The sequence below is a fragment of the Podarcis vaucheri genome, assembly GCF_965113315.1.
Source record: "Podarcis vaucheri genome assembly, chromosome: 7".
NCBI lineage: Eukaryota > Metazoa > Chordata > Lepidosauria > Squamata > Lacertidae > Podarcis > Podarcis vaucheri.
Window position 1 is genome coordinate 97,703,747 of NC_138765.1, and position 24,630 is coordinate 97,728,376.

The 24,630-nt window shown below is 51.7% G+C and overlaps 1 protein-coding gene, 1 long non-coding RNA gene and 1 pseudogene across 3 annotated transcripts in view; 1 reads left to right on the forward strand and 2 right to left on the reverse strand.

The window, feature by feature from the left end:
• Positions 1-24,630, forward strand: part of LOC309538104 — a 249,702-nt gene that overhangs the window by 202,184 nt on the left and 22,888 nt on the right. The window lies entirely within an intron of this gene.
• LOC309537613 (tapasin-like) lies at positions 3,952-12,500 on the reverse strand (annotated as a pseudogene). The gene is made up of 7 exons: positions 12,482-12,500; positions 11,774-12,078; positions 6,613-6,865; positions 5,812-6,138; positions 5,355-5,444; positions 4,557-4,597; positions 3,952-4,229 (listed from the first exon to the last, which is right to left on the reverse strand). The product of its transcript is annotated as a tapasin-like (transcript).
• Positions 22,143-23,257, reverse strand: LOC309536679 (nuclear receptor subfamily 6 group A member 1-like). Its single transcript, XM_082230852.1, has 2 exons — positions 22,934-23,257; positions 22,143-22,534 (listed from the first exon to the last, which is right to left on the reverse strand). The coding sequence occupies exons 1-2, from the start codon at positions 22,969-22,971 to the stop codon at positions 22,276-22,278; spliced, it is 297 nt and encodes a 98-aa protein (XP_082086978.1). The 5' UTR covers positions 22,972-23,257; the 3' UTR covers positions 22,143-22,275.

Genomic DNA, 24,630 nt, shown 5'->3' on the forward strand with positions numbered 1-24,630 from the left:
CTGGGAGCTAGGGATGATGGGAGTCAAACGTGGCCTTCCGGCTGTTTGGGGACTACAATTCCCACCATCCCTGACCACTGCTCCTAGGAGCTAGAGATGATGGGAGTCAAACGTGGCCTTCCGGCTGGTTGGGGACTACAATTCCCATCATCCCTGACCACTGCTCCTGGGAGCTAGGGATGATGGGAGTCAAACGTGGCCCTCTAGCTGTTTGGGGACTACAATTCCCACCATCCCTGACCACTGGTCCTGGGAGCTAGGGATGAATGATGGGAGTCAAACGTGGCCTTCCGGCTGTTTGGGGACTACAATTCCCATCTTCCCTGACCACTGCTCCTCGGAGCTAGGAATGAATGATGGGAGTCAAACGTGGCCTTCTGGCTGTTTGGGGACTACAATTCCCATCTTCCCTGACCACTGCTCCTGGGAGCTAGGAATGATTCGAGTCAAACGTGGCCCTCCAGCAGTTTGGGGACTACAATTACCATCATCCCTGACCACTGGTACTATGAGCTAGGGATGATGGGAGTCAAACGTGTCCCTCCAGCGGTTTGGGGACTACAATTCCCATCATCCCTGACCGCTGCTCCTGGGAGCTAGGGATGATGGGAGTCAAACATGGCCCTCCAGTAGTTTGGGGACTACAATTCCCATCTTCCCTGACCACTGGTCCTATGAGCTAGGGATGATGGGAGTCAAAAATGGCCCTCCAGCAGTTTGGGGACTACAATTACCATCATCCCTGACCACTGGTCCTATGAGCTAAGGATGATGGGAGTCAAACATGGCCCTCCAGCTGTTTGGGGACTACAATTACCATCATCCCTGACCACTGGTCCTATGAGCTAGGGATGATGGGAGTCAAACATGGCCCTCCAGAAGTTTGGGGACTACAACTCCCATCTTCACTGGTCCTGGGAGCTACGGATGAGGGGAGTCAAACATGGCCTTCCTGCTGTTTTGGTATTACAATTCCCATCTGCCCTGACCACTGCTCCTGGGAGCTAGGGATGAATGATGGGAGTCAAACGTGGACTTCCGGCTGTTTGGGGCCTACAATTCCCATCTTCCCTGACCGCTGGTCCTGGAAGTTAGGGATGATGGGAGTCAAACGTGGCTCTCTAGCTGTTTGGGTACTAAAATTCCCATCATTCCTGACCACTGCTCCTGGGAGCTGGGGATGATGGGTGTCAAACATGGCCCTCTAGATGTTTGGGGACTACAATTCCCATCTTCCCTGACCACTGCTCCTGGGAGCTTATGAGTGATGGGAGTCAAATGTGGCCCTCTAGCTGTTCGGGGACTACAATTCCCATCATCCCTGACCACTGCTCCTGGGAGCTAGGAATGATTCGAGTCAAACGTGGCCCTCCAGCAGTTTGGGGACTACAATTACCATCATCCCTGACCACTGGTCCTATGAGCTAGGGATGATGGGAGTCAAACGTGGTCCTCCAGCGGTTTGGGGACTACAATTACCATCATCCCTGACCACTGGTCCTATGAGCTAGGGATGATGGGAGTCAAACATGGCCCTCCAGCAATTTGGGGACTACAATTACCATCATCACTGACCACTGGTCCTATGAGCTAGGGATGATGGGAGTCAAACATGGCCCTCCAGCAGTTTGAGGACTACAACTCCCATCTTCCCTGACCACTGGTCCTATGAGCTAGGGATGATGGGAGTCAAACATGGCCCTCCAGCAGTTTGTGGACTACAATTACCATCGTCCCTGACCACTGGTCCTATGAGCTAAGGATGATGGGAGTCAAACATGGCCCTCCAGCTGTTTGGGGACTACAATTACCATCGTCCCTGACCACTGGTCCTATGAGCTAGGGATGATGGGAGTCAAACATGGCTCCAGCCTGGCCTCTCCCCTCTTTCTGCAGGTGGAGCCCTTCTCCTAGCGCTGACTCTTGGGGTGACTGGGAGAGGAATTTGGAGGTCTTCGATATATGGTCATGTTCATAACCGCACATACATAGATCAGCACAGGAAGACTGACCTGGAGCCATTTTGATTCCTAAACTGAGCAAATGTTCTCTCTGCAAGGTCAAAGTGGGAAAGCCTCCCCATTGTCTTTTCCTTCACAAATCCTGCCTTAAGGTTATGTCTCTGTTTGAAAAGGGTGAGCCTGTGACCTGACTCAAGAACTAAGTATTTTTCACTACAAAGGAATGGCCAGGCTCCCCAGGCAATCCAATCAAGTAACCTGCCAGACAGGAGATAAACAACAACAGGAGAGAAACAATATTCAAAGCTCTGTTTTAGTCCGCCTTTTCGGTGATGTCGGTGTGATGTATCTGAGGGGTGGTCTTAGGTTACACCCCTTCTGTGATGTATGTATGATGTTTCTGGGGGTGGTCTTGATCTTGTTGTTGTTTAGTCGTTTATTCGTGTCCGACTCTTCGTGACCCCCTGGACCGGAGCATGCCAGGCACTCCTGTCTTCCACTGCCTCCCACAGTTTGGTCAAACCTTCGAGAACACTGTCCCACCATCTCGTCCTCTGTCGTCCCCTTCTCCTTGCGCCCTCCGTCTTTCCCAACATCAGGGTCTTTTCCAGGGAGTCTTCTCTTCTCATGAGGTGGCCAAAGTCTTGGAGCCTCAGCTTCAGGATCTGTCCTTCCAGTGAGCACTCAGGGCTGATTTCTTTAAGAATGGATGCGTTTGACCTTCTTGCAGTCCATGGGACTCTCAAGAGTCTCCTCCAGCATCAGAATTCAAAAGCATCCATTCTTCGGCGATCAGCCTTCTTGATGGTCCAGCTCTCACTTCCATACATCACGACTGGGAAAACCATGGCTGTAACTACACGGACCTTTGTTGGCAAGGTGATGTCTCTGCTTTTTAAGGTCCTGATCTACAGGGTGGCAATTTCAAAAGTCTTTATAAGGCCTTGCAGACCATCTTTCTGGGTCCTTCCTCTCTCCTGCAAGTGAGGGGAGCACCCTGTTGCAACAGTTCAATCAAGGCCAAGCCTACAGGCTGCTGTTTTGCTCCAAGTAATCCTGGTTGGTGTCTTTCTTTTTTGTCCAAGGGAGCCCTCGGATTTTCCCGTTAACAAAGTGAAGCTGCGGAGGAGGCCCAGGAGGCGGTCCAAGGAGCTCCCCCTTCCACAACACCCCTGCCAGGCTGGCCTCTTGCATGTCGCCCCCTTTCCAGCAGGCGAAGCTGCAGGGGCCACTCACTTCCTGGCCCTCCAAAAATGGAGGAGGCCTTGGACCCTGGATGAGCCTGAGAGGAGCCTTGAGGGGGGCAGAGAGGGGCTCTTGCCCCTTCCCAGACTTTTCCTCCAACCATTTATTGCTACTGTTTATCAAACTTGGCCACCCTCACCTCTCCTGCAGCCCTGGAAGGAAAAAACAGACCCACAGCATGCAGTTCTTTTCAAGGCGTGTTTATTCTCCAGGTTGGCTCTGCCCCACGGGGCTTACAGTCTACAGCAGAATCTACACAGAATGGGGAGGGGGGAGCTCTGGGCTCTGGGGGGAGGGAAGGGGGGGCAGGTCCTAGTCCGTATCGAGAGAGAGAGGGCCGAGGGGAACGAAAGCTGCTCTGCCTGGCCGTCTCTGCAGGGATGTTGCGGGGAAACGGGCTCCTTTTGCACCCAGGTCTCTAGAGGGGATAAACCTGGGTCTGGACTGTACCACTTCAGGTCCCCCAGAGGGGGAGGTAAAGGGACACCCAATGACCCACATTTATTTATTTTGGGGTGGGAGGGATATGCTGATTTTGCTCAAGTCAGTCTCCCCTCCTCCAAAAAGGTTCTCTCCCACAATCCCAAAGACAACACAGGCCCCCCGTCAAGAGTCTCCCAGAGCATGTGCAGAGTCAGAGTTCAGAGATGCTTTTGTTGCGATTCCTGTCCTGCGGGGGGTTCGACCAGATGACCCTCAGGGCCCCCTCCCAATTCTACACTTAAATAATTTCACAGCACGGAAGTGAGGAGAGGCAGGGACTGCCAGAAAGGGGGGCTTTTGCTATGCACAGATCCGGCCCCCTCCTTAAAATCACAGCTGTGAATCTGCAGGATGCGAAGCCAAGCAGACCCCTGACCCCAAAAAGGCAGGGGAAGGGGGCTTCCCACAAGGGACCAGTGGGGCAAGACTGGGCAGCCAAAGAGGAGGGACCCAGGAGTCCGGGGGCCTACGATCCACTTTGCTCTTTCAACGGGATCCGGAGACAGGCAACAAACCAAGCCGGGAGCCCAGAGTCCGTTACTGCAGAAAGAAGAGAAATCCGTGAGATACTGACCCGATTCAGAGAGGAAACATTAGCTGGCTGGGGGTTGCAATTGCAGGAATTGCTCCACAAGAACCCTGCGAAGTAGGCAGACTGGATCCTGCCCCCCAGCCCCCCTGCGAGCTTCATCATGGCCAGGGACTGGGGATTCAAACCCAGATCTCTCGGCCAGGGCCTAGTCTGGCCCTCTCACCACTGCACCGCACTGCCTCTCAGTGGGTGGCACAGAGATGTTTTTTTAAAAAGAACAGAAAAATGAGGAATCGAGAGAACTTGGCAGTCTTGGGCGTATCTTGGGCACTGACCTCGGATTTGGGCTTCTCCGATTTGGGTTTTTCTTCAGAAGCTGGAAAAAGGAGGATAATGAAGCAGGGAAAGGTGAATCCCGAGAAAACCCAGGGAAATGGACAGGAATACTTGAAAGCATGCAGAAAGCTGAAACGGAGACCAACATTTCTGAGCCGCTGGGCAGGGATGTTTTTAGCAGGCGACCCAAGAGAGTCTGGCCAAGGCGCCTGGTTGGTATCAAGAGGCAGAGAGTTCCAAAGAGCCTTGGAGCCGGGAGGGACCCCGAGGGTCATCTAGTCCAACCCCCCGCAAGGCAGGAATCTTGAACCCACAACCCGGAAATGAAGAGCCTCTCCCAGCTGAGCTTCTTGTACTGGCAACTGTGGGAAAGGGGAGTCAATTGGCCAGTGCCAGTTCCGCCAATCAAAGGTGTCAGGTGGTGGAGGAGAGATTTCTCAACTGCTTTTACTGTCAATATTTGCATGGTCTCAATAGATTCTGAATTGTCTCCCCCAGGAAAATATGTCTATTTTTCATTATAATAATTAGACTTGCTGGAGGCTGGGTTATTTGTTTTGGTTCTCATTTTTATCATGTACGTTGTGTTTTCATCGTGCATTTTTATGCCGCAAACTGCCCGGAGATCCAGAAAAGGAGGATGCTGTGCACATTTATAGAATCCTAGAATTGTAGAATCAGAAGGGACCCCAGGAATCTCAGCTAAAGTATCCCCTAAAATATTGACCAAATGGTAAAATAGGACCATATTGATAACAAAAATAACAGTACAGAAGGGTGGGTGGGAACAACCTTACCCCATCGGAAGAAGGACCGCAAGACCCCCAGGAGCACAATGGCGACCAGGAACAAGCCGATGGCGTCCTCCAGGGAGGGGCCCAGGGACCCTGGGGGGGAGGAGAAGGGGCAGAGGCAGAAGGGGGGCGTCAGAGAGGGAGAAGGGGGGCGACGTCAGACCCCCACCCTGCCTTGGCCACCCAGTGCAGGTCCCAAAGCTGCACCTTCGCCCCACCCCCCATATCCTCCCCCCATGCCCGACTTGATCAGTGCCAATTCACAGAATCCTAGTTGGGAGGGCACCCCAGCGGTCATCCAGCCCAACCCCCTTCAAGGGAGGAATCCCAGCTAAATCACCCAGGACGGGCGACCCCCCAACCTCCGCCAGTCAGGAATCACACCCGCAGCCGATCTTCTGGGCCTTGCTACCCAGCCCCCAGGGGACCCCGCCACAGACCCCCAAGTGCAGACCCCCACCTGCCACATGGAGCACGACCGCCTTCTTGACCCCCACCTCGCCCAGCCCGGCGTGGCCCACATGGCAGACGTAGGAGACCCCGTGGTCCTCGGTCGGGACGGGCAGCAGGCGGGCGAAGCTGGTGAAGCTGAAGGTGCCGTCAGGAGCCTGGCGGTGCCCCGAGTCCCCGATGTCCAGGAAGCTGTCCTGGGGGGCGTCGGACTCCCTCCGCTTCCAGCTGACCGAGGCACCCAGAGGGAAGAAGCCGGAGACCTCGCAGGCCAGCTGGGGCCAGGCACTGGGGGGCACGGAGAGCGTCGTGGGGCGCAGCGTCACCTGGGGGGGGGCTCTGCAGGGCGAGAGGGAGTGAGCAGAGCGCCCCCTGCTGACAACCAGGAGCGCTGCAGGCTCCCAGCTGCCGGGAGGGGAGAGGGGGGCTCTTGGATTCCAATCCTGAGGAAGACAGGGTCCCTGTTGGCTTGACCAAGTGGCCAGGCGCTTCTTAAGGAGCCTCCCAGCCCAGGGGCAGTCTCTCTGGATCGCTTGGTTCTTAGAAGCGTAGAATCAGACAGGTGGAAGGGATCCCCAAGGGTCATCTAGCCCAACCCCTGCCAGGCAGGGATCTCAGGGCAATTTGGCCACTGCGAGGTTTAAGCACTCTCCCTATGTTCTCTTGGCGCCTCCAGGCCCAGGAGCAGTCTATCTGGATCCCTAGGGCCTGGCCGGCATTTGGCCACTGTGAGAATGCAAGATGGGACCCCCCTTTCCCCTTCCTTCCCCCCGCCCTCCCTGCGAGGGAGACCCCCCGGTCGCTCACTCACCCACCACCTGGGCGTGCAGGTGGGGCAGGTAGACGGTGCAGATGTAGGTGCCCTTGTGGCGGACGGCCACGCTCCGCAGGCACCCCCCGCGTGGCTCCGTCGAAGGCCAGCACCACCTTCCCGGCCCCCCGGAACTGATGGCGCCACTCCACCGAGAAGGCCGAGGCCGGCGCCGAGAAGCCGCAGTGCAGGACCGCCGGGCGCCCGAGGCGGGACTCCAGGCGTGGCGTCCGCGTGAAGACCGACAGCACCGCTGCGCAAGGAGGGAGGAGGGTGAGGTGAGCGGGAGAGATCCCCAGCGGTCATCTAGACCAACCCCCGTGCAAGGGAGGAATCCCAGAAGGGAAAAACAACAAACCCAGGGCTGTGTTTAGCAGATGCGGTGCCAGGCTGCAAATGTCTGCCCGATAGTGTTGGGGTGGCCGTAGCTGCGCACTGCCAGCCATTGTGGGGGGCGCAACTCTCCCCCATGCCAATGCAGGAGAGCGATCCCCCGAGAGGCCAGCGCCCTATGGGAAAGACGGCTCTGAACAAACCCACCATCTATTTGATTTATTCATTTAATTCCGTGGTTCTCAGATTTGGGGGGGACCCCCATAAACGCTCTCCCTTTCAGCCAGTGCCCTAAAAGAGGCGCCATGGTTTGGAACAACTGTTTGCACGACCCAGTAAGATGAAAGCAAGATTTGAAAGAGCAACAATTACTTGCCAAATGACTCAAAATCCACTTCAAACTACTCCAAGTAGTTCAACCCAGCAGATGCATTTGTTTTTTTTTTTTTAAATATTTTTTTATTAATTTTACAAAAGTTTTATAACAAACAAACACAAAAAAAGAAAACAAACAAACAAACAAATATAGCTTCATAATATCTTTTCGTAAACTTCTTTTCTCGGACTTCCCCATACCCCCCCTTTCTGCATCCTCATGTCCAAATTTTATAGCAACTTATAAATATTTTTTCCGACCCTAATTCATCATAGTCCTTACTTAATCTAATCTTATATTACTGCAGCCCTTTCTCTCTGTAGAATCTCGACATTCTAAACTTCATCAAGTTTATAGTAGTCCTTGAGATAAATCTTAAACTTCTTCCAGTCTTCTTCCGCAGTCTCCTTTCCCTGGTCCCGAATTCTGCTCGTCATCTCCGCCAGTGTCATGTAGTCAATCACTTTCATCTGCCATTCTTCCACGGTGGGTAGATCTTGTGTCTTCCAATACTTTGCGATCAGTATTCTTGCTGCTGTTGTTGCATACATAAAGAAAGTTCTATCCTTTTTTAGCACCAATTGGCCGACAATGCCCAAGAGAAAGGCCTCTGGTTTCTTAGGAAAGGTATATTTAAATACCTTTTTCATTTCATTATATATCATCTCCCAGAAGACCTTAATCTTCGGGCACGTCCACCAAAGATGGTAAAAAGTACCTTCAGTTTCCTTACATTTCCAACATTTATTGTCAGGCAAATGGTAAATTTTTGCTAGCTTGACTGGGGTCATGTACCACCTATAAACCATTTTCATAACATTTTCTTTTAAGGCACTACATGCCGTAAATTTAATCCCGGTGTTCCACAACCTTTCCCAGTCAGCAGACATAATATTATGACCAATGTCCTGTGCCCACTTAATCATAGCTGATTTAACTGTTTCATCTTGTGTATTCCATTTCAACAGCAAGTTATACATTCTTGACAAATTCTTAGTATTGGGTTCTAACAATTCTATCTCAAGTTTTGATTTTTCCACCTGGAAGCCAATTTTCCTGTCTTGTCTAAAGACCTCCGTTATTTGATAATAGTGGAGCCAATCTTGTACTTTGGGTTTTAGTTTTTCATGGCTCTTTAATTTCAGTTTCTCTCCATCCTGTTCTAAAATCTCACAATACTTTGGCCATCCGACCTCCATATTAACTTTCTTGTGGGCCTTAGCCTCTAAGGGTGACAACCATCTAGGGGTTTTATTTTCCAACAGATCTTTATATCTCATCCAGACATTAAACAACGCTTTCCTTACAATGTGATTTTTAAAGGCACTGTGCACTTTGATTTTATCATACCATAAATATGCATGCCAGCCAAATGCATTATTGAAACCTTCTAGATCCAAGATATCTGTATTCTCGAGGAGCATCCACTCTTTCAGCCAGCAGAATGCTGCTGCCTCATAATACAATTTTAAGTCCGGCAGGGCAAATCCCCCTCTTTCTTTTGCATCTATTAATATTTTATATTTTATTCTGGGCTTTTTGCCCTGCCAGACAAATTTCGCAATATCTTTCTGCCACCTCTTGAAACAATCCATCTTGTCAATAATCTGCAAAGTTTGAAACAAAAATAACATTCTAGGCAATACATTCATCTTAATTACTGCAATTCGGCCTAACATTGATAGTCTCAAATTTGACCAAATTTCTAGATCTTTTTTAATTTCTGTCCAACATTTTTCATAATTGTCCTTGTACAAATTCAAATTTTTAGATGTTAGATTAACCCCTAGGTATTTCACCTTCTTAACCACCGTCAAACCCGTCTCTTCTTGAAATTTATTCTTCTCTATATCTGTCAGGTTTTTCCCTAAGACTTTAGTTTTTTGTTTATTCAATTTAAATCCAGCTACCTGGCCAAATTGTTGAATTATTTCCAACACCTTTTTCGTGCTAGTGTATGGCTCTTGTAAAGTCAAAACTAAGTCATCTGCAAAAGCCCTTAACTTGTAGTGTTTTGCTCCGACCTGTACACCTTTAACCTGCTGGTCATTTCTAATCATATTCAGCAATACCTCCAGAACTGAAATAAAAAGCAATGGGGAAATTGGGCACCCCTGTCGTGTTCCTTTTTCTATCTTAAGTTCCTCCGTTATTACATTATTTACAATCAACTTAGCTCTTTGTTCAGAGTATATCGCACCCATACCATTCTCAAATCCTTGGCCTACCCCCATCCCATGAAGATTCTTTTTCATAAAACTCCAAGAGATATTGTCAAAGGCTTTCTCCGCATCCACAAATATCAAAACTGCTTTAGTATTTATGTTCACCTCTAACTTTTCCAATATGTCTATTATATTCCTAACATTATCTGAGAGGTGTCTCTTTGGGAGAAAGCCTGCTTGGTCTCTGTGAATCTTTTCCATCAGTACTCTTTTGAATCTTTTTGCTAAAATGTCTGCAAAAATTTTGTAATCCACATTGAGTAACGAAATTGGGCGGTAGTTCTTCAATTGAGTCTTTTCAGTCTCTGTCTTTGGTATGAGTGAAATATATGCTTCTTTCCACGATTCAGGTGCCTTTTTTCCCTCTAAGATTTCATTACAGACATCCTTTAACGGTTGAATCAACCATTCCTTTAACGATTTGTAGTATCTGGAAGTCAGTCCATCTGGCCCTGGAGATTTGCCCAGTTGCATGTCCTGGATGGCACCCTCTATCTCTTGTTCTGATATTCTCTGGTTTAGATCCGCCTTGCTTTGAGGAGAGATTTTTTGTAATCCATGTTTGTTAAGGAATTTATCTATGTCTTCTTCATTTTGTAATCCTTGAGAATAGAGTTTTTTAAAATAACTCACAAAGCAGTTTCTTATTTCATTTGGTTTAGATATAGTCCTTCCATCCACTTCTAAACTTGTAACTGTATTTAATTTCTGTCTTTTCTTGAGTTGCCATGCCAAAAGTTTACCACATTTGTCTGCCGACTCAAATGACTTTTGTCTCATTTGCTTTATTTTCCACTCTATCTCTTGGTTCATCAATTCCATATATTGTGTTTGGTACAGTTTAATCTCCCTCAAAATCTCCTGGGACTTTGGTTTTGATCTTAATTTTTTCTCTCCTTCTTTTATCTTTTCCAGAATTTTTTCTCTTTTCTCCTTCTGCTTTCTCTTCTTTATTGAATTTTGTTGAATCAAAAACCCTCTCATCACAGCTTTACTTGCGTCCCAGATCACTCTTCTTTCCACATCGCCCCTTAGGTTAATTTCAAAGTAGTCCTTTAAAGTTTTTTGGGCCTTCAAGTGGAAATCTCTATCTCGAAACAGGGTGTCATTCATTCTCCATCTGAACTGACCAGTTGTTGTAAGTTTCATTTCCATCTTCACGGCGTTATGGTCGGAGCAGGTTTTTGGGCAGATTTCTACCTTCTTAATCTTCGGAGCCATTCCACTAGTGATCCAAATTTGGTCGATTCTGGTCCAGGTCATCTTTGCATGGGAGAAGAAGGTTCCCTCTCTTTCAAGAGGGTTCCTTGTTCTCCAAATGTCTATTAAGTCCATGTTCTCAGTCATTTCAAAAAAAGTCTTAGGGAGTCTCCCTTCTTTAGTGAGTATCAGTCTTTGTGTCTTGTCCATGTTTGTAGAAACTACACCATTCATGTCTCCCATGATTATCATATTATAATCCAAATAGTCCATCAGGGTTTCATGGAGTTTTTTAAAGAATTCTGCTTTACCTTCGTTTGGTGCGTAAATCCCGATTATCAAGAATTTTTCTCCTTGTACTTGTATCTCCACCGCTAAATATCTTCCTTCTTCATCTTTAAAAATCATTTTTGGAGCCCATTTCTCTTTTACATAGATCACAACTCCTCTTTTTTTCACTTTGTCCGATGAGATGAATTCTTGTCCCAATTTTTTATTCATAAGTAGTCTCCTATGGGCTCTAGTTATGTGAGTTTCCTGTAAACAAATCACGTCCAGTTGTTCTCAGATTTGGGGGGGACCCCCATAAACGCTCTCCCTTTCAGCCAGTGCCCTAAAAGAGGCGCCATGGTTTGGAACAACTGTTTGCACGACCCAGTAAGATGAAAGCAAGATTTGAAAGAGCAACAATTACTTGCCAAATGACTCAAAATCCACTTCAAACTACTCCAAGTAGTTCAACCCAGCAGATGCATTTGATCCAGGGATTTCTGCTTTCCGCTTGCCCCACGGTGCCCCCCACCCCCTGACCCCCAGGAGGGTGTCACCAATGACTTTGGGCACTCCCGATAACGGCTTTTCTGCCCCGCCTTCTCCTCCCAGGGGCTCCAGGCGGCCTCCCTCCCCTTCCCCCGCGCTGACCCTGCGAAGCACCGACTGGCCCTCGGTCCCTCTCTCCCCGGCTGCGGGCGCAGGGCTCTCACCGCTCGGCCGCTCGGCTGCTCCCCTTCCGCTCGCCCGGTGGGACCTGCGGTGGTGGGGACGCTGCTGACCCCATCCTGCTGCTTCCAAGGCGGGGCCTCCTCCGTGTGCAGGACGCTGCTGACCCCGAACTCGGCCTCGGGGGCCTGGATGCTGGCGATGAGGCACTTGCCCCTCTCCAGGGCGCGGGGGCAGCCCCCTCCGCCCGCCAGCCCCTCCGCCCAGGCGACAAAGTGGGACTGCGTAAGCGTTGATCTCGCAGGAGGATTCCGCCTCGCTGGCATCCCGACTCAGCCAGGGCGGGGGGGGGGGTGGCCGAGGCCTGACCGCCCCACAGGGCCCCAGAGGGGTCTGCCGGGGGGACAAAGCGGGGGGAGGTGAACCAGTGTCTGGGGGGGGGGAATGATGAGCCTGGTCTCTCCACTGCCGGACCCCCCAACCTACATCGCAGGGGGTTGGAGTGGATGACCTTTGGGGTTCCCAACTCCACCCTTCTGGGTCAAACCAAAAAAACCAAGCAGCTTTGTACCTCTGAAAAGTGGAAATGTTGAGGTTGGAAACCAATCTGAAGTAGATCCAGAATAAGCATAACTAAATAAAGTTAATCCACAACAATAGGACTCCTGAGTTCTTGAGATGATTTCTTTTGTCCATTTACTGTATTTATTTTTCCCAATTGGAACTATAAAGTGGTGATTTTCTTGAGTCAAAATGAGAGTAACCCTGAACCATTTTTAGGAAAAAAGCACTGTACCTATATACCAGAGAAGCATGTATGGAACTGTAGTTGTTTGTATGTAGCAGGAACACCCCGCCAATCATTCAGTTTGTACAAACTTCACACACTCACACTCACACACGACATACGCTACGCTTCTGTTATAAATTCATAGAAAAATCAACCATACATCGGATTTGCACTGTTCTATTTTTTATTTTACTCCATATGACAAGGACTATCAAAGGGGGGTGGCTTGTCTCTGGTCAGCCATAATCCCTTCACCATCCCAGCACATCCACAGGAGCCCTGCCCAGTTGCTATGTCAACCCTGATGATCCCAGACAGAAGACCATCAGGATCACAAAGAACTTGCATATGGGAGTGGATTCAGCATGGACTGGAACAAAGGACAATGATCAGCTCTTCCCTCTGGGGGCAGGAAACTGGAAACTCCCCTCTGTCACCTGGAAGTGACTCATGGGCAGGGGGAAAGGAGGAACCTGCCAGGTGACAGGACACTCAGGTTACCACCCCCCCTCCTTTCTGTGATGAAGGTGTGATGTTTCTGGGGGTGGGCTTGACCTGGAGGAGGGGAATTTCAAAACAGGGCGGACAGAGAGGGAGGAGCGTAGGGAGACCCCCAAGAAGGATGGCTGAGGGGACCCCCTGGGTGTGGGGGGCGGACTGAGAGGGGGGAGCGGAGGGAGACCCCCAAGAAGGAGGGCTGAGGGGACCCCCTGGGTGTGGGGGGCGGACTGAGAGGGGGGTGAAGGGAGACCCCCAAGAAGGAGGGCTGAAGGGACCCTCTGGGTGTGGTGGGTGGACTGAGGGGGGGGGTGAAGGGAGACCCCCAGGAAGGAGGGCTGAGGGGACCCCCTGGGTGTGGGGGGCGGAGGGAGACCCCCAAGAAGGAGGGCTGAGGGGACCCCCTGGGTGTGGGGGGTGGACTAAGGGGGGCGAAGGGAGACCCCCAGGAAGGAGGGCTGAGGGGACCCCCTGGGTGTGGGGGGCGGACTGACGGGGGGGCGGAGGGAGACCCCCAAGAAGGAGGGCTGAAGGGACCCCCTGGGTGTGGGGGGCGGACTGAGAAGGGGGAGCGGAGGGAGACCCCCCAGAAGGAGGGCTGAGGGGACCCCCTGGGTGTGGGGGGGGAGCGGAGGGAGACCCCCAAGAAGGATGGCTGAGGGGACCCCCTGGGTGTGGGGGGCGGACTGAGAGGGGGGAGCGGAGGGAGACCCCCAAGAAGGAGGGCTGAGGGGACCCCCTGGGTGTGGGGGGCGGACTGAGAGGGGGGTGAAGGGAGACCCCCAAGAAGGAGGGCTGAAGGGACCCTCTGGGTGTGGTGGGCGGACTGAGGGGGGGTGAAGGGAGACCCCCAGGAAGGAGGGCTGAGGGGACCCCCTGGGTGTGGGGGGCGGAGGGAGACCCCCAAGAAGGAGGGCTGAGGGGACCCCCTGGGTGTGGGGGGTGGACTAAGGGGGGCAAAGGGAGACCCCCAGGAAGGAGGGCTGAGGGGACCCCCTGGGTGTGGGGGGTGAAGGGAGACCCCCAGGAAGGAGGGCTGAGGGGACCCCCTGGGTGTGGGGGGCGGAGGGAGACCCCCAAGAAGGAGGGCTGAGGGGACCCCCTGGGTGTGGGGGGTGGACTAAGGGGGGCGAAGGGAGACCCCCAGGAAGGAGGGCTGAGGGGACCCCCTGGGTGTGGGGGGCGAAGGGAGACCCCCAGGAAGGAGGGCTGAGGGGACCCTCTGGGTGTGGGGGGCGGAGGGAGACCCCCAAGAAGGAGGGCTGAGGGGACCCCCTGGGTGTGGTGGGCGGACTGAGAGAGGGGAGGGAAGGGAGACCCCCAAGAAGGAGGGCTGAGGGGACCCCCTGGGTGTGGGGGGCGGAGGGAGACCCCCAAGAAGGAGGGCTGAGGGGACCCCTGGGTGTGGGGGGCGGACTGAGAAGGGGGAGCGGAGGGAGACCCCCAAGAAGGAGGGCTGAGGGGACCCCCTGGGTGTGGGGGGCGGACTGAGAAGGGGGAGCGGAGGGAGACCCCCAAGAAGGAGGGCTGAGGGGACCCCCTGGGTGTGGGGGGTGGACTGAGAGAGGAGAGGGAAGGGAGACCCCCAAGAAGGAGGGCTGAGGGGACCCCCTGGGTGTGGGGGGCGGAGGGAGACCCCCAAGAAGGAGGGCTGAGGGGACCCCCTGGGTGTGGGGGGCGGAGGGAGACCCCCAAAAAGGAGGGCTGAGGGGACCCCCTGGGTGTGGGGGTCGGACTGAGAGAGGGGAGGGAAGGGAGACCCCCAAGAAGGAGGGCTGAGGGGACCCCCTGGGTGTGGGGGGCGGACTGAGAAGGGGGAGCGGAGGGAGACCCCCAAGAAGGAGGGCTGAGGGGACCCCCTGGGTGTGGGGGGCGGAGGGAGACCCCCAAGAAGGAGGGCTGAAGGGACCCCCTGGGTGTGGGGGGCGGACTGAGAAGGGGGAGCGGAGGGAGACCCCCAAGAAGGAGGGCTGAGGAGACCTCCTGGGTGTGGGGGGCGGACTGAGAGGGGGCAGCGGAGGGAGACCCCCAAGAAGGAGGGCTGAAGGGACCCTCTGGGTGTGGTGGGCGGACTGAGAGAGGGGAGGGAAGGGAGACCCCCAAGAAGGAGGGCTGAGGGGACCCCCTGGGTGTGGGGGGTGGACTGAGAGAGGGGAGTGGAGGGAGACCCCCAAGAAGGAGGGCTGAGGGGACCCCCTGAGTGTGGGGGCGGACTGAGAGGGGGGAGCGGAGGGAGAACCCCAAGAAGGAGGGCTGAGGGGACCCCCTGGGTGTGGGGGGCGGAGGGAGACCCCCAAAAAGGAGGGCTGAGGGGACCCCCTGGGTGTGGGGGGCGGAGGGAGACCCCCAAGAAGGAGGGCTGAGTGGACCCCCTGGGTGTGGTGGGCGGACTGAGAGAGGGGAGGGAAGGGAGACCCCCAAGAAGGAGGGCTGAGGGGACCCCTGGGTGTGGGGGGCGGAGGGAGACCCCCAAGAAGGAGGGCTGAGGGGACCCCCTGGGTGTGGGGGGCGGAGGGAGACCCCCAAGAAGGAGGGCTGAGGGGACCCCCTGGGTGTGGGGGGCGGAGGGAGACCCCCAAGAAGGAGGGCTGAGGGGACCCCCTGGGTGTGGGGGGCGGAGGGAGACCCCCAAGAAGGAGGGCTGAGGGGACCCCCTGGGTGTGGGGGGCGGAGGGAGACCCCCAAGAAGGAGGGGTGAGGGGACCCCCTGGGTGTGGGGGGGGCGGATTGAGAGGAGGGAGCGGAGGGGGACCCCCAAGAAGGAGGGCTGAGGGGACCCCCTGGGTGTGGGGGGGGCGGAGGGAAAGGGGGGAGGGAAGGGAGAACCCCAAGAAGGAGGGCTGAGGGGACCCCCTGGGTGTGGGGGGGGCGGAGGGAGACCCCCAAAAAGGAGGGCTGAGGGGACCCCCTGGGTGTGGGGGGCGGAGGGAGACCCCCAAGAAGGAGGGCTGAGTGGACCCCCTGGGTGTGGTGGGCGGACTGAGAGAGGGGAGGGAAGGGAGACCCCCAAGAAGGAGGGCTGAGGGGACCCCCTGGGTGTGGGGGGCGGAGGGAGACCCCCAAGAAGGAGGGCTGAGGGGACCCCCTGGGTGTGGGGGGCGGAGGGAGACCCCCAAGAAGGAGGGCTGAGGGGACCCCCTGGGTGTGGGGGGCGGAGGGAGACCCCCAAGAAGGAGGGCTGAGGGGACCCCCTGGGTGTGGGGGGCGGAGGGAGACCCCCAAGAAGGAGGGCTGAGGGGACCCCCTGGGTGTGGGGGGCGGAGGGAGACCCCCAAGAAGGAGGGGTGAGGGGACCCCCTGGGTGTGGGGGGGCGGAGGGAAAGGGGGGAGGGAAGGGAGAACCCCAAGAAGGAGGGCTGAGGGGACCCCCTGGGTGTGGGGGGGGCGGAGGGAAAGGGGGGAGGGAAGGGAGAACCCCAAGAAGGAGGGCTGAGGGGACCCCTTGGGTGTGGGGGGCGGAGGGAGACCCCCAAGAAGGAGGGCTGAGGGGACCCCCTGGGTGTGGGGGGCGGAGGGAGACCCCCAAGAAGGAGGGCTGAGGGGACCCCCTGGGTGTGGGGGGCGGAGGGAGACCCCCAAGAAGGAGGGCTGAGGGGACCCCCTGGGTGTGGGGGGCGGAGGGAGACCCCCAAGAAGGAGGGCTGAGGGGACCCCCTGGGTGTGGGGGGCGGATTGAGAGGAGGGAGCGGAGGGGAGACCCCCAAGAAGGAGGGCTGAGGGGACCCCCTGGGTGTGGGGGGGGGCGGAGGGAAAGGGCCCCCCCCCAAGTCTGACTCCAGAGCCTCCAAGTCCAAGGGAAGGAGGCGCCTGTCTCCGGACCCCAGCTTGGCCCCCCAATTCAGTGGGGCTGCCCCCGGGAAGATGGGGGGGCTGGAGGGAAGACGTGTCTCCCTCGGGGGGGGGGATCTGGGCTTCCTCTTCCTCTCGAGGAGGCTGCTTGACTCCTGGGGAAGCCCCGTCTCCCTGGCGCGGAGTCGGGCTCCGAGGGGCAGCGGGGAGAGGGAGGGCCGGGCTGGCAAGGGTTAAGAGGAGCAGAGCTGGAGTCCTAGAGAGGACGGGGAGGGGGAGGGGGAGAGGGCAAGGTCCTCCAGAGCAGAAGCCCCTCCCTCCCTCCCTCCCTCCCCCCCTGCTTTCTTCTCCTCTCTCCTTGGCAAAAGCCCCTCCTGGAGTCACCTGAGTCTCCTCTCTCCTCCCCCTGAGGGTGCCATGGGGAGATCATCGCTTCGGACCCTTTGGTGGCAGGCAAAGGGAGAGGGAAGGTACCCCCCCCCTTTCCTTCCGTATCACTACCATCCATGAACTGGTAGAAGGAGCAAGTGTGATAGAGTCACAAAACAAGCACGAGTTCACAGCCATTTGCACAGAGCATATGTTCCCCTTCCAGTTCCCTCCCCTTTCTCCTCCTCACGAAAAGTTCTGCCCCATGTCTCCTGAGCATGAACAGAAAGTTCCTGTCTTGGGACTCTTTTTGGACTCTTCCCAGGAAAAGGGGGTGAGAAACCAAAGGGGGGTTTCAGAGTCTTCAGCTATGTTTCATTCTCCTGTAAGAAAGCTGCCGTCTGGTTTTAACAAGGCCACTGGCCTTAGAAAGAAAAAGGCTGTGAGAAGCAAAGGACTCTGTTCTGCACCTTCGCTTCAGTCTTTTTGTTACAGCAAGAGGAATATGCTTAGCTAACGCTTTTAGCCTTATTTGAAAAGTGCTTGAGGCGAGGCTTTGAGGCCTGGCTGGGGAGGGGGAATTCATAAACAGTTTGGGGGTTTTAGATGGAGATTGAATGACTTCCTGCTGGATAATGACGAGGTGATCGAAAAAGCCAAAACCACATTAAAAGAATATTGGGACTTGAATCTTAACACAGGAATAAACATAGAAACAGTTTGGGACGCCAGCAAGGCGGTCTTAAGAGGTTTTTTTATCCAGCAAAACAACCACAAGAAAAAAACAAGGCAGCAAAAAACAGATGAAATACTTAAACAGCTGAGGGAGTATGAAAAGAAATTAATAGAACATCCGAAAGACGAACAAAGTTTACAATCAATAAAAATATTACAAAGACAATACTCAATACTAACGAACCAAGAAATAGAATGGAAAATCAAGATGATGAAGCAGAGATACTTCGAATCAGCGAACAAAACAGGAAAATTCCTAGCCTGGCAACTGAGGAAAAGACAGAAGCAGAATGTGATAAATAAAATAATGGTAGAAGAAGAATTAATAACCGACCCAAAAAAAATACAAAAAAACTTCCTTAAATTTTATGAGGAATTATATAAAAAAGGAGAAGAAGACCCAATCCAAATAGAAAAATATTTAGAGAACTGTATAGGAAAAACGGTCACAGAAGAAGAAAGAACCCAATTAAATAGACCTATAAACATGGAGGAGATTGAAAATGCGATAAAAAAATTGAAATTAGGGAAGGCACCAGGCCCGGATGGGTTATCGGCCAAATATTATAAAGTATTGGGAAGCCATTTAGCACAAGTACTCTGCGACACCATGAACAACATCTTAAGAGGAGGGAAAATTCCTGAGACGTGGAGAGAAGCCTTTATAACACTAATTCCTAAACCAGATACGGACAAATCGAACATGAAAAATTACAGGCCAATATCGCTACTAAATAACGACTACAAAATATACGCGGACATTATGGCGAACAGATTGAAGAAATGCTTAATAAGGATAATTCATAAAGACCAAGCGGGTTTCCTCCCAAACAGATTCATGAAAGACAATGTGAGGTATGTCATTAACCTAATTGAATATCTGGAGATTAATAATAATATTCCGGCGTCCCTGATTTTCATAGACGCAGAAAAAGCGTTCGATAACGTTTCCTGGCGGTTTTTACTAAAATCGATGGAAAAGGCAGGGATTGAAGGTGAATTCTTAAAAGGAATACAGGCAATATATTCTAACCAGCATGCTAAATTGATAATAAACAACAACATCACGAATAAATTCAAAATAGAGAAAGGAACAAGACAAGGATGCCCCCTCTCCCCGCTCTTATTTATTTTGGCCTTGGAAGTTCTGGCGAACAAAATCAGGTCCAAAACAGAGATAAAAGGGATCAAAATAGGATCTAAAGAGTTCAAATTAAAAGCTTACGCTGATGATTTGATGCTATCTTTAGAGGAGCCGCAGGAAAGCATGGGCGAAGTATTGGAGATTATGGAGGAGTACGGTAGACTATCGGGCTTCAAGTTGAATAAAACCAAAACTAAAATGTTAACAAAGAACATGGGAAATGAAGCGACGGAAAGATTAGAGAGACAATTTGGAATCAAGGTGGCTAAGAAAATAAAATATTTAGGGATTTGGCTTACACCCAAAAATATAAATTTAATCGAAGATAATTACACACCAACATGGAATAAAGTGAAAAAGGATTTGGATGCTTGGAACAGGGTGAACCTCTCGTGGCTGGGCAGGATGGAAGCAATAAAAATGAACATACTCCCTAGGATGCTGTTCTTATTTCAAAATATACCTGTTATTAGAGGGTCTAAAATATTTAAGGATTGGCAGAAGACACTTTCAAGATTCATATGGCAGGGAAAAAGGCCAAGGATTAGATTCAAATTGCTAACAGATCGTAAGGAGAGAGGAGGATTGGCAATACCTGACCTAAAATTATATTACGAGGCGGCTTGTCTTTGCTGGGTCAAAGATTGGATAACTTTAGAAGATGCGGACTTATTGGATCTGGAAGGAGCCGATAATAGATTTAGTTGGCATGCCTACCTCTGGTTAAATAAAGAAAAAGCACACAGAGGGTTTTCGAGCCATATTATAAGAGGACCTTTGTATGAAGTTTGGGGAAAAAATAAGAAACTGCTGGAGAGAAGAACACCTTGGTGGCTGTCCCCAACAGATCTGTTGTCAATCAAAAAGACAAACATGGAAGTACAAAAATTGACATATGAAGACCTACTAGTGAGAAGCCAAGATAGCTGGAAATTAAGACCATATGAAGAACTAAGGGAGAGGTTGACGGGTTGGATACAGTATCACCAAGTTAATGCGATATGGTCAGAAGATAAAAAATTGGGAATGAATGAAAAGAAGTCCAAATTTCAGATTGAAGTAGTCGAAAGCAAATCGAAGATACTATCCAAGATGTACAACATACTACTGGAATGGGAAACTAAAGATGAAAAAATCAAACAAGTCATGATCAAATGGGCAAAAGATGTGGGACATGACATAGAATACGAAAAATGGACAAAATTATGGAGTGAGGGATTAAAATTTACGGCAAGCGCTGCAATCAGGGAAAACCTAGAAAAAATGATATTTAGATGGTACCTTACACCAGAAAAATTGAATAGAATGTATAAGACCGCAGACAAGGCTTGTTGGAAATGTAGGACCAAAGAGGGTAACTTCATACACATGTGGTGGACATGTGAGGAAATTAAAAAATTTTGGGACCAGATATATAATGAGTTAAAAAAAATACTTAAATACACATTTCCCAAGAACCCAGAGGCCTTCCTATTAGGGATGGTCGGGAAAGATATTCAAGAAAAAGATAAAATTCTATTCCAATACTCAACAGCAGCGGCCAGAATGCTAATTGCTCAAAATTGGAAAAGCACAAGTCCTCCAACGGTGAGGGACTGGCAATTAAAACTACATGATTTTATTGAATTAGCAAGATTGACACAAAAAATCAAAAATCACAAAAATACAAAGCTAAAAGAAGATTGGAGTAAATTTATGGTTTATTTTGAAGGTAATTTTAAAAACTTACCAAATACAGCAGGTCTGTTGTAAAACTCTCAATGTGCAAATCATAAACAAATACTAGCGGTAAAAAGATTACTACTGAAAGTAACAACCCGAAATCAGTAGGGAAGGAAGTCGACAGCTTTATGTTTTTATGTTGTAGTTTTTCTATCTTTTTTCTCTTGTCTGACTTCTTGTTTTTCTTTTTTCTTTTTTTTTTCTTTCATAGCACTTAAGCGTTGCAATTTTTTGTTGAATGCTTTGTTTATTCTTTTTGTGTGCATAAAAGAAACTCAATAAAAATTATTTAAAAAAAAAAAACAGTTTGGGGGTTTTAGGGTAACCTTAACTGACTGTCTTTCTTCAGTTGCACATGGTTGAGCTGAAGCTTGAGCGAGGCCCAGAGCAGGGTCTTGTCGCCTGGGCAGCCCAGGACCTCCGTCCACACTGCCCAGGCTTGTGCCCCAGGGAAGTCACTCCAGTGCTGCTATAGCAGCAGGTGGACTTCACCCCCAGAGGTGAACTCCATTGTCTCAAGACTGAAGGACGCTAACTTCCAATGTTCCAGCTCTCGTGTGCCATTTTTCAGCAGTTCATTTTTTGAACCTGCTGCTCCATAAGCCTGGGATATTTCTCCACCTTTGAGCCAAACAGCTACTTATTGAAAGTGCATTTTCTCTCTCTGTCTGTCCTGCTGTTTTTTCATGATCTTCCTTTCTCCCCTCTGCATTCCCTTTCTCTTACATACCATAGTTTATTAGATTGCAAGCCTGGGAGTCAGAATGTGCCCCTCTTTGATTTCTGCGTGGTGCCCAGCAGGATGCTGAGGACAGCACAAACAGCAAATGTTGGCGAAAGGTCAACTGCAGGAATCAAATAGTCCTCATATATAGAAATGACAGAAATAGAAGATAAAAGAAAAACAAGCAAAATGGTTCAGGGCAGTTAAAGGTGAAGAAAAGAAACAGAAATCATGCAGGATTATAATACTTCAGAATTTTGGGCAGCTATCCCTGAAGCCTTTGGAGCGCAGCTGGAGTCGCTTTCGCTGAAGCCAAGGAGAGTCCAGATAAGCTGTTTAAGTTTCAAAGAAACTCAAAAAACAGGGCTGAAAAGCTCCTGACTGCTGATGTTAAAGACTGGTACAGGGAGTTTCCAATCACAGGTTTTTATACTGTAAGGCAAAAGAATTTTTAAAGGGACAGACCATCTAGTTCAAACAAAGGGGGGATTGCTAAGATTTGTAAAGAATAACGAGAATAATATTAAATAGAGTTGTAAGAAATTATTACAAGAAGGAACAAAAGTCGATATAAGAATTGAGACCTGACGGAATTAAGGAACCAAATATAAAAATAAAATACGTTTATTTCTCAAAATATCTGCATTTATCTCAGGAGTTTGAGGTTTATAAATGATCAACCATCTGAAATCCACTGCCTTACGTTTAGCTTCTAAGAAGTGAGATGTAAGAGGTGCTTCCGTAACGTAACGTTCTGTAAAGGTAATGTTTCTGTGCCATTTCTCAGTTCCGCGACTGTCTCCCCCCCCCCCATCAGCCTCACCTGTGGAGCTCCTCTTCGGACGGGGAGTACTTGGCGGTGACGTCAGCCAGGTCTCCGAAAATCTGGTTGCCGTAGACGGTCAGCGAGGAGAGGAGGGCCAGCTCCTGCCAGGTGGAGCCCAGGAGACAGGTGTAGTCCTTGATGGACAGCTCGCCAAAGAAGGGCAACTTCTTGACCCAGGCGATCTGGCGGAAAAGGAGCTCATCGGCCAGGCGGCAGAGCAGCGCAAAGAGCTCCGACTGGGTCACTTTGTACCTGCGGGAGGGAGAGCGGTTAGGGGCCCAAAGCGAGTGTCGGTTATGGGCCCACCGGCCGACGTTGCATTCGCACCGTTTAATACCACCCCTCCGTGGGTTTCTTTTTCACGGGTCTGCTTTGCATTTTTTAAAGGACGCGGGTGGTGCTGTGGGTTAAATCACTGAGCCTAGGGTGGTCGGTTCGAATCCCCGTCAAGGGGCAAGCGCCCGTCACTCAGTCCCTGCTCCCGCCAACCTAGCAGATTGAAAGCACATCAAAAGTGCAAGTGGATCAATAGGTCCCGCTCCGGAGGGAAGGTAAACAGCATTTCCGTGCGCCCCCCCCCGTGTGACAAGGCTCCCCACTGTGCTGCTCTGAGGGGGCCAACAGCGGGCAGAAAGGGGGTGCGCCACTCACCCGTCTTCGATGAGCATGGGGGTGCCGAGGGGCCCCATGTCCTCGGCCGAGACCAGCTGGCTGATGAGGAGAGCGGGAGCCTGGGGGTCAAGGCTCCGGGGGGGGGGGCAGCAGGGCCGAGTGCGCCGGGCAGCTCTGAAGGTGCGGGAGGTATTGGTAGGGGGTGGGCCCCGGGCCCCCCAGGTATGGATCCCTGAGTGCAGCAAATCCGTTCAGCTCAACAGATCTGCTGGAATAGGAAAGGCGGGGGTTAAGAGGCAGGGGTAGGGGGGCGCAGGAAATGGAAGAGGGGGGTCCAGAGCTTCAACCATTCCATGCCATGATTGTTTGATTGAATCAATATATCAACCGATACCAACGATGGCCAGACTTGGGGATGTTTTGGGACTACAATTCCCATCATCCCTGTCCTGGGAGCAGGCGATGATGGGAGTCAAACGTGGCCTTCCTGCTGTTTGGGGATTACATTGCCCATCTTCCCTGACCACTGCTCCTGGGAGCTAGGGATGATGGGAGTCAAACGTGGCCTTCCGGCTGTTTGGGGACTACATTTCCCATTATCCCTAACCACTGGTCCTACAAGCTATGGATGATGGGAGTCAAATGTGGCCTTCCGGCTGTTTGGGGACTACAATTCCAATCATCCCTGACCACTGCTCCTGGGAGCTAGGAATTATGCAAGTCAAACATGGCCCTCTAGCTGTTTGGGGATTACAATTCCCATCTTCCCTGACCACTGGTCCTACGAGCTAGGGATGATGGGAGTCAAACGTGGCCCTCTAGCTGTTTGGGGACTACAATTCCCATCTTCCCTGACCACTGCTCCTCGGAGCTAGAGATGATGGGAGTCAAACGTGGCCCTCTAGCTGTTTTGGGACTACAATTCCCATCTTCCCTGACCACTGCTCCTGGGAGCTAGGGATAATGGGAGTCAAACGTGGGATTCCGGCTGTTTGGGGACTACAATTCCCATCTTCCCTGACCACTGCTCCTGGGAGTGAGGGATTATGGGAGTCAAACGTGGGATTCCGGCTGTTTGGGGACTACAATTCCCATCTTCCCTGACCACTGCTCCTGTGAGCTAGGGATGATGGGAGTCAAACGTGGCCCTCTAGCTGTTTGAGGACTACAATTCCCATCTTCCCTGACCACTGCTCCTGGGAGCTAGGGATGATGGGGGTCAAACGTGGCCCTCTAGATGTTTGGGGACTACAATTCCCATCTTCCCTGACCACTGCTCCTGGGAGCTAGGGATGAATGATGGGAGTCAAACGTGGCCCTATAGCTGTTTGGGGACTACAATTCCCATCTTCCCTGACCACTGCTCCTGTGAGCTAGGGATGATGGGAGTCAAACGTGGCCTTCCTGTTGTTTGGGAACTACAATTCCCATCTTCCCTGACCAGTGGGCCTGGGAGCTAAGGATGATGGGAGTCAAACGTGGCCCTCTAGCTGTTTGGGGACTACAATTCCCACCTTCCCTGACCACTGGTCCTGGGAGCTAGGGATGATGGGAGTCAAACGTGGCCCTCTAGCTGTTTGGGGACTACAATTCCCACCTTCCCTGACCACTGGTCCTGGGAGCTAGGGATGATGGGAGTCAAAGGTGGCCCTCTAGCTGTTTGGGGACTACAATTCCCATCTTCCCTGACCACTGCTCCTCGGAGCTAGAGATGATGGGAGTCAAACGTGGCCCTC

Bases quoted from the DNA above. Each gene is read 5' to 3' on its own strand.
- LOC309536679 (XM_082230852.1), bottom strand. From the start codon at position 22,971: ATGGGGCCCCTCGGCACCCCCATGCTCATCGAAGACGG. The intron at 22,535-22,933 runs GTGAGTGGCGCA...TCCCTCCCGCAG, and splicing joins CCCATGCTCATCGAAGACGG to GTACAAAGTGACCCAGTCGG.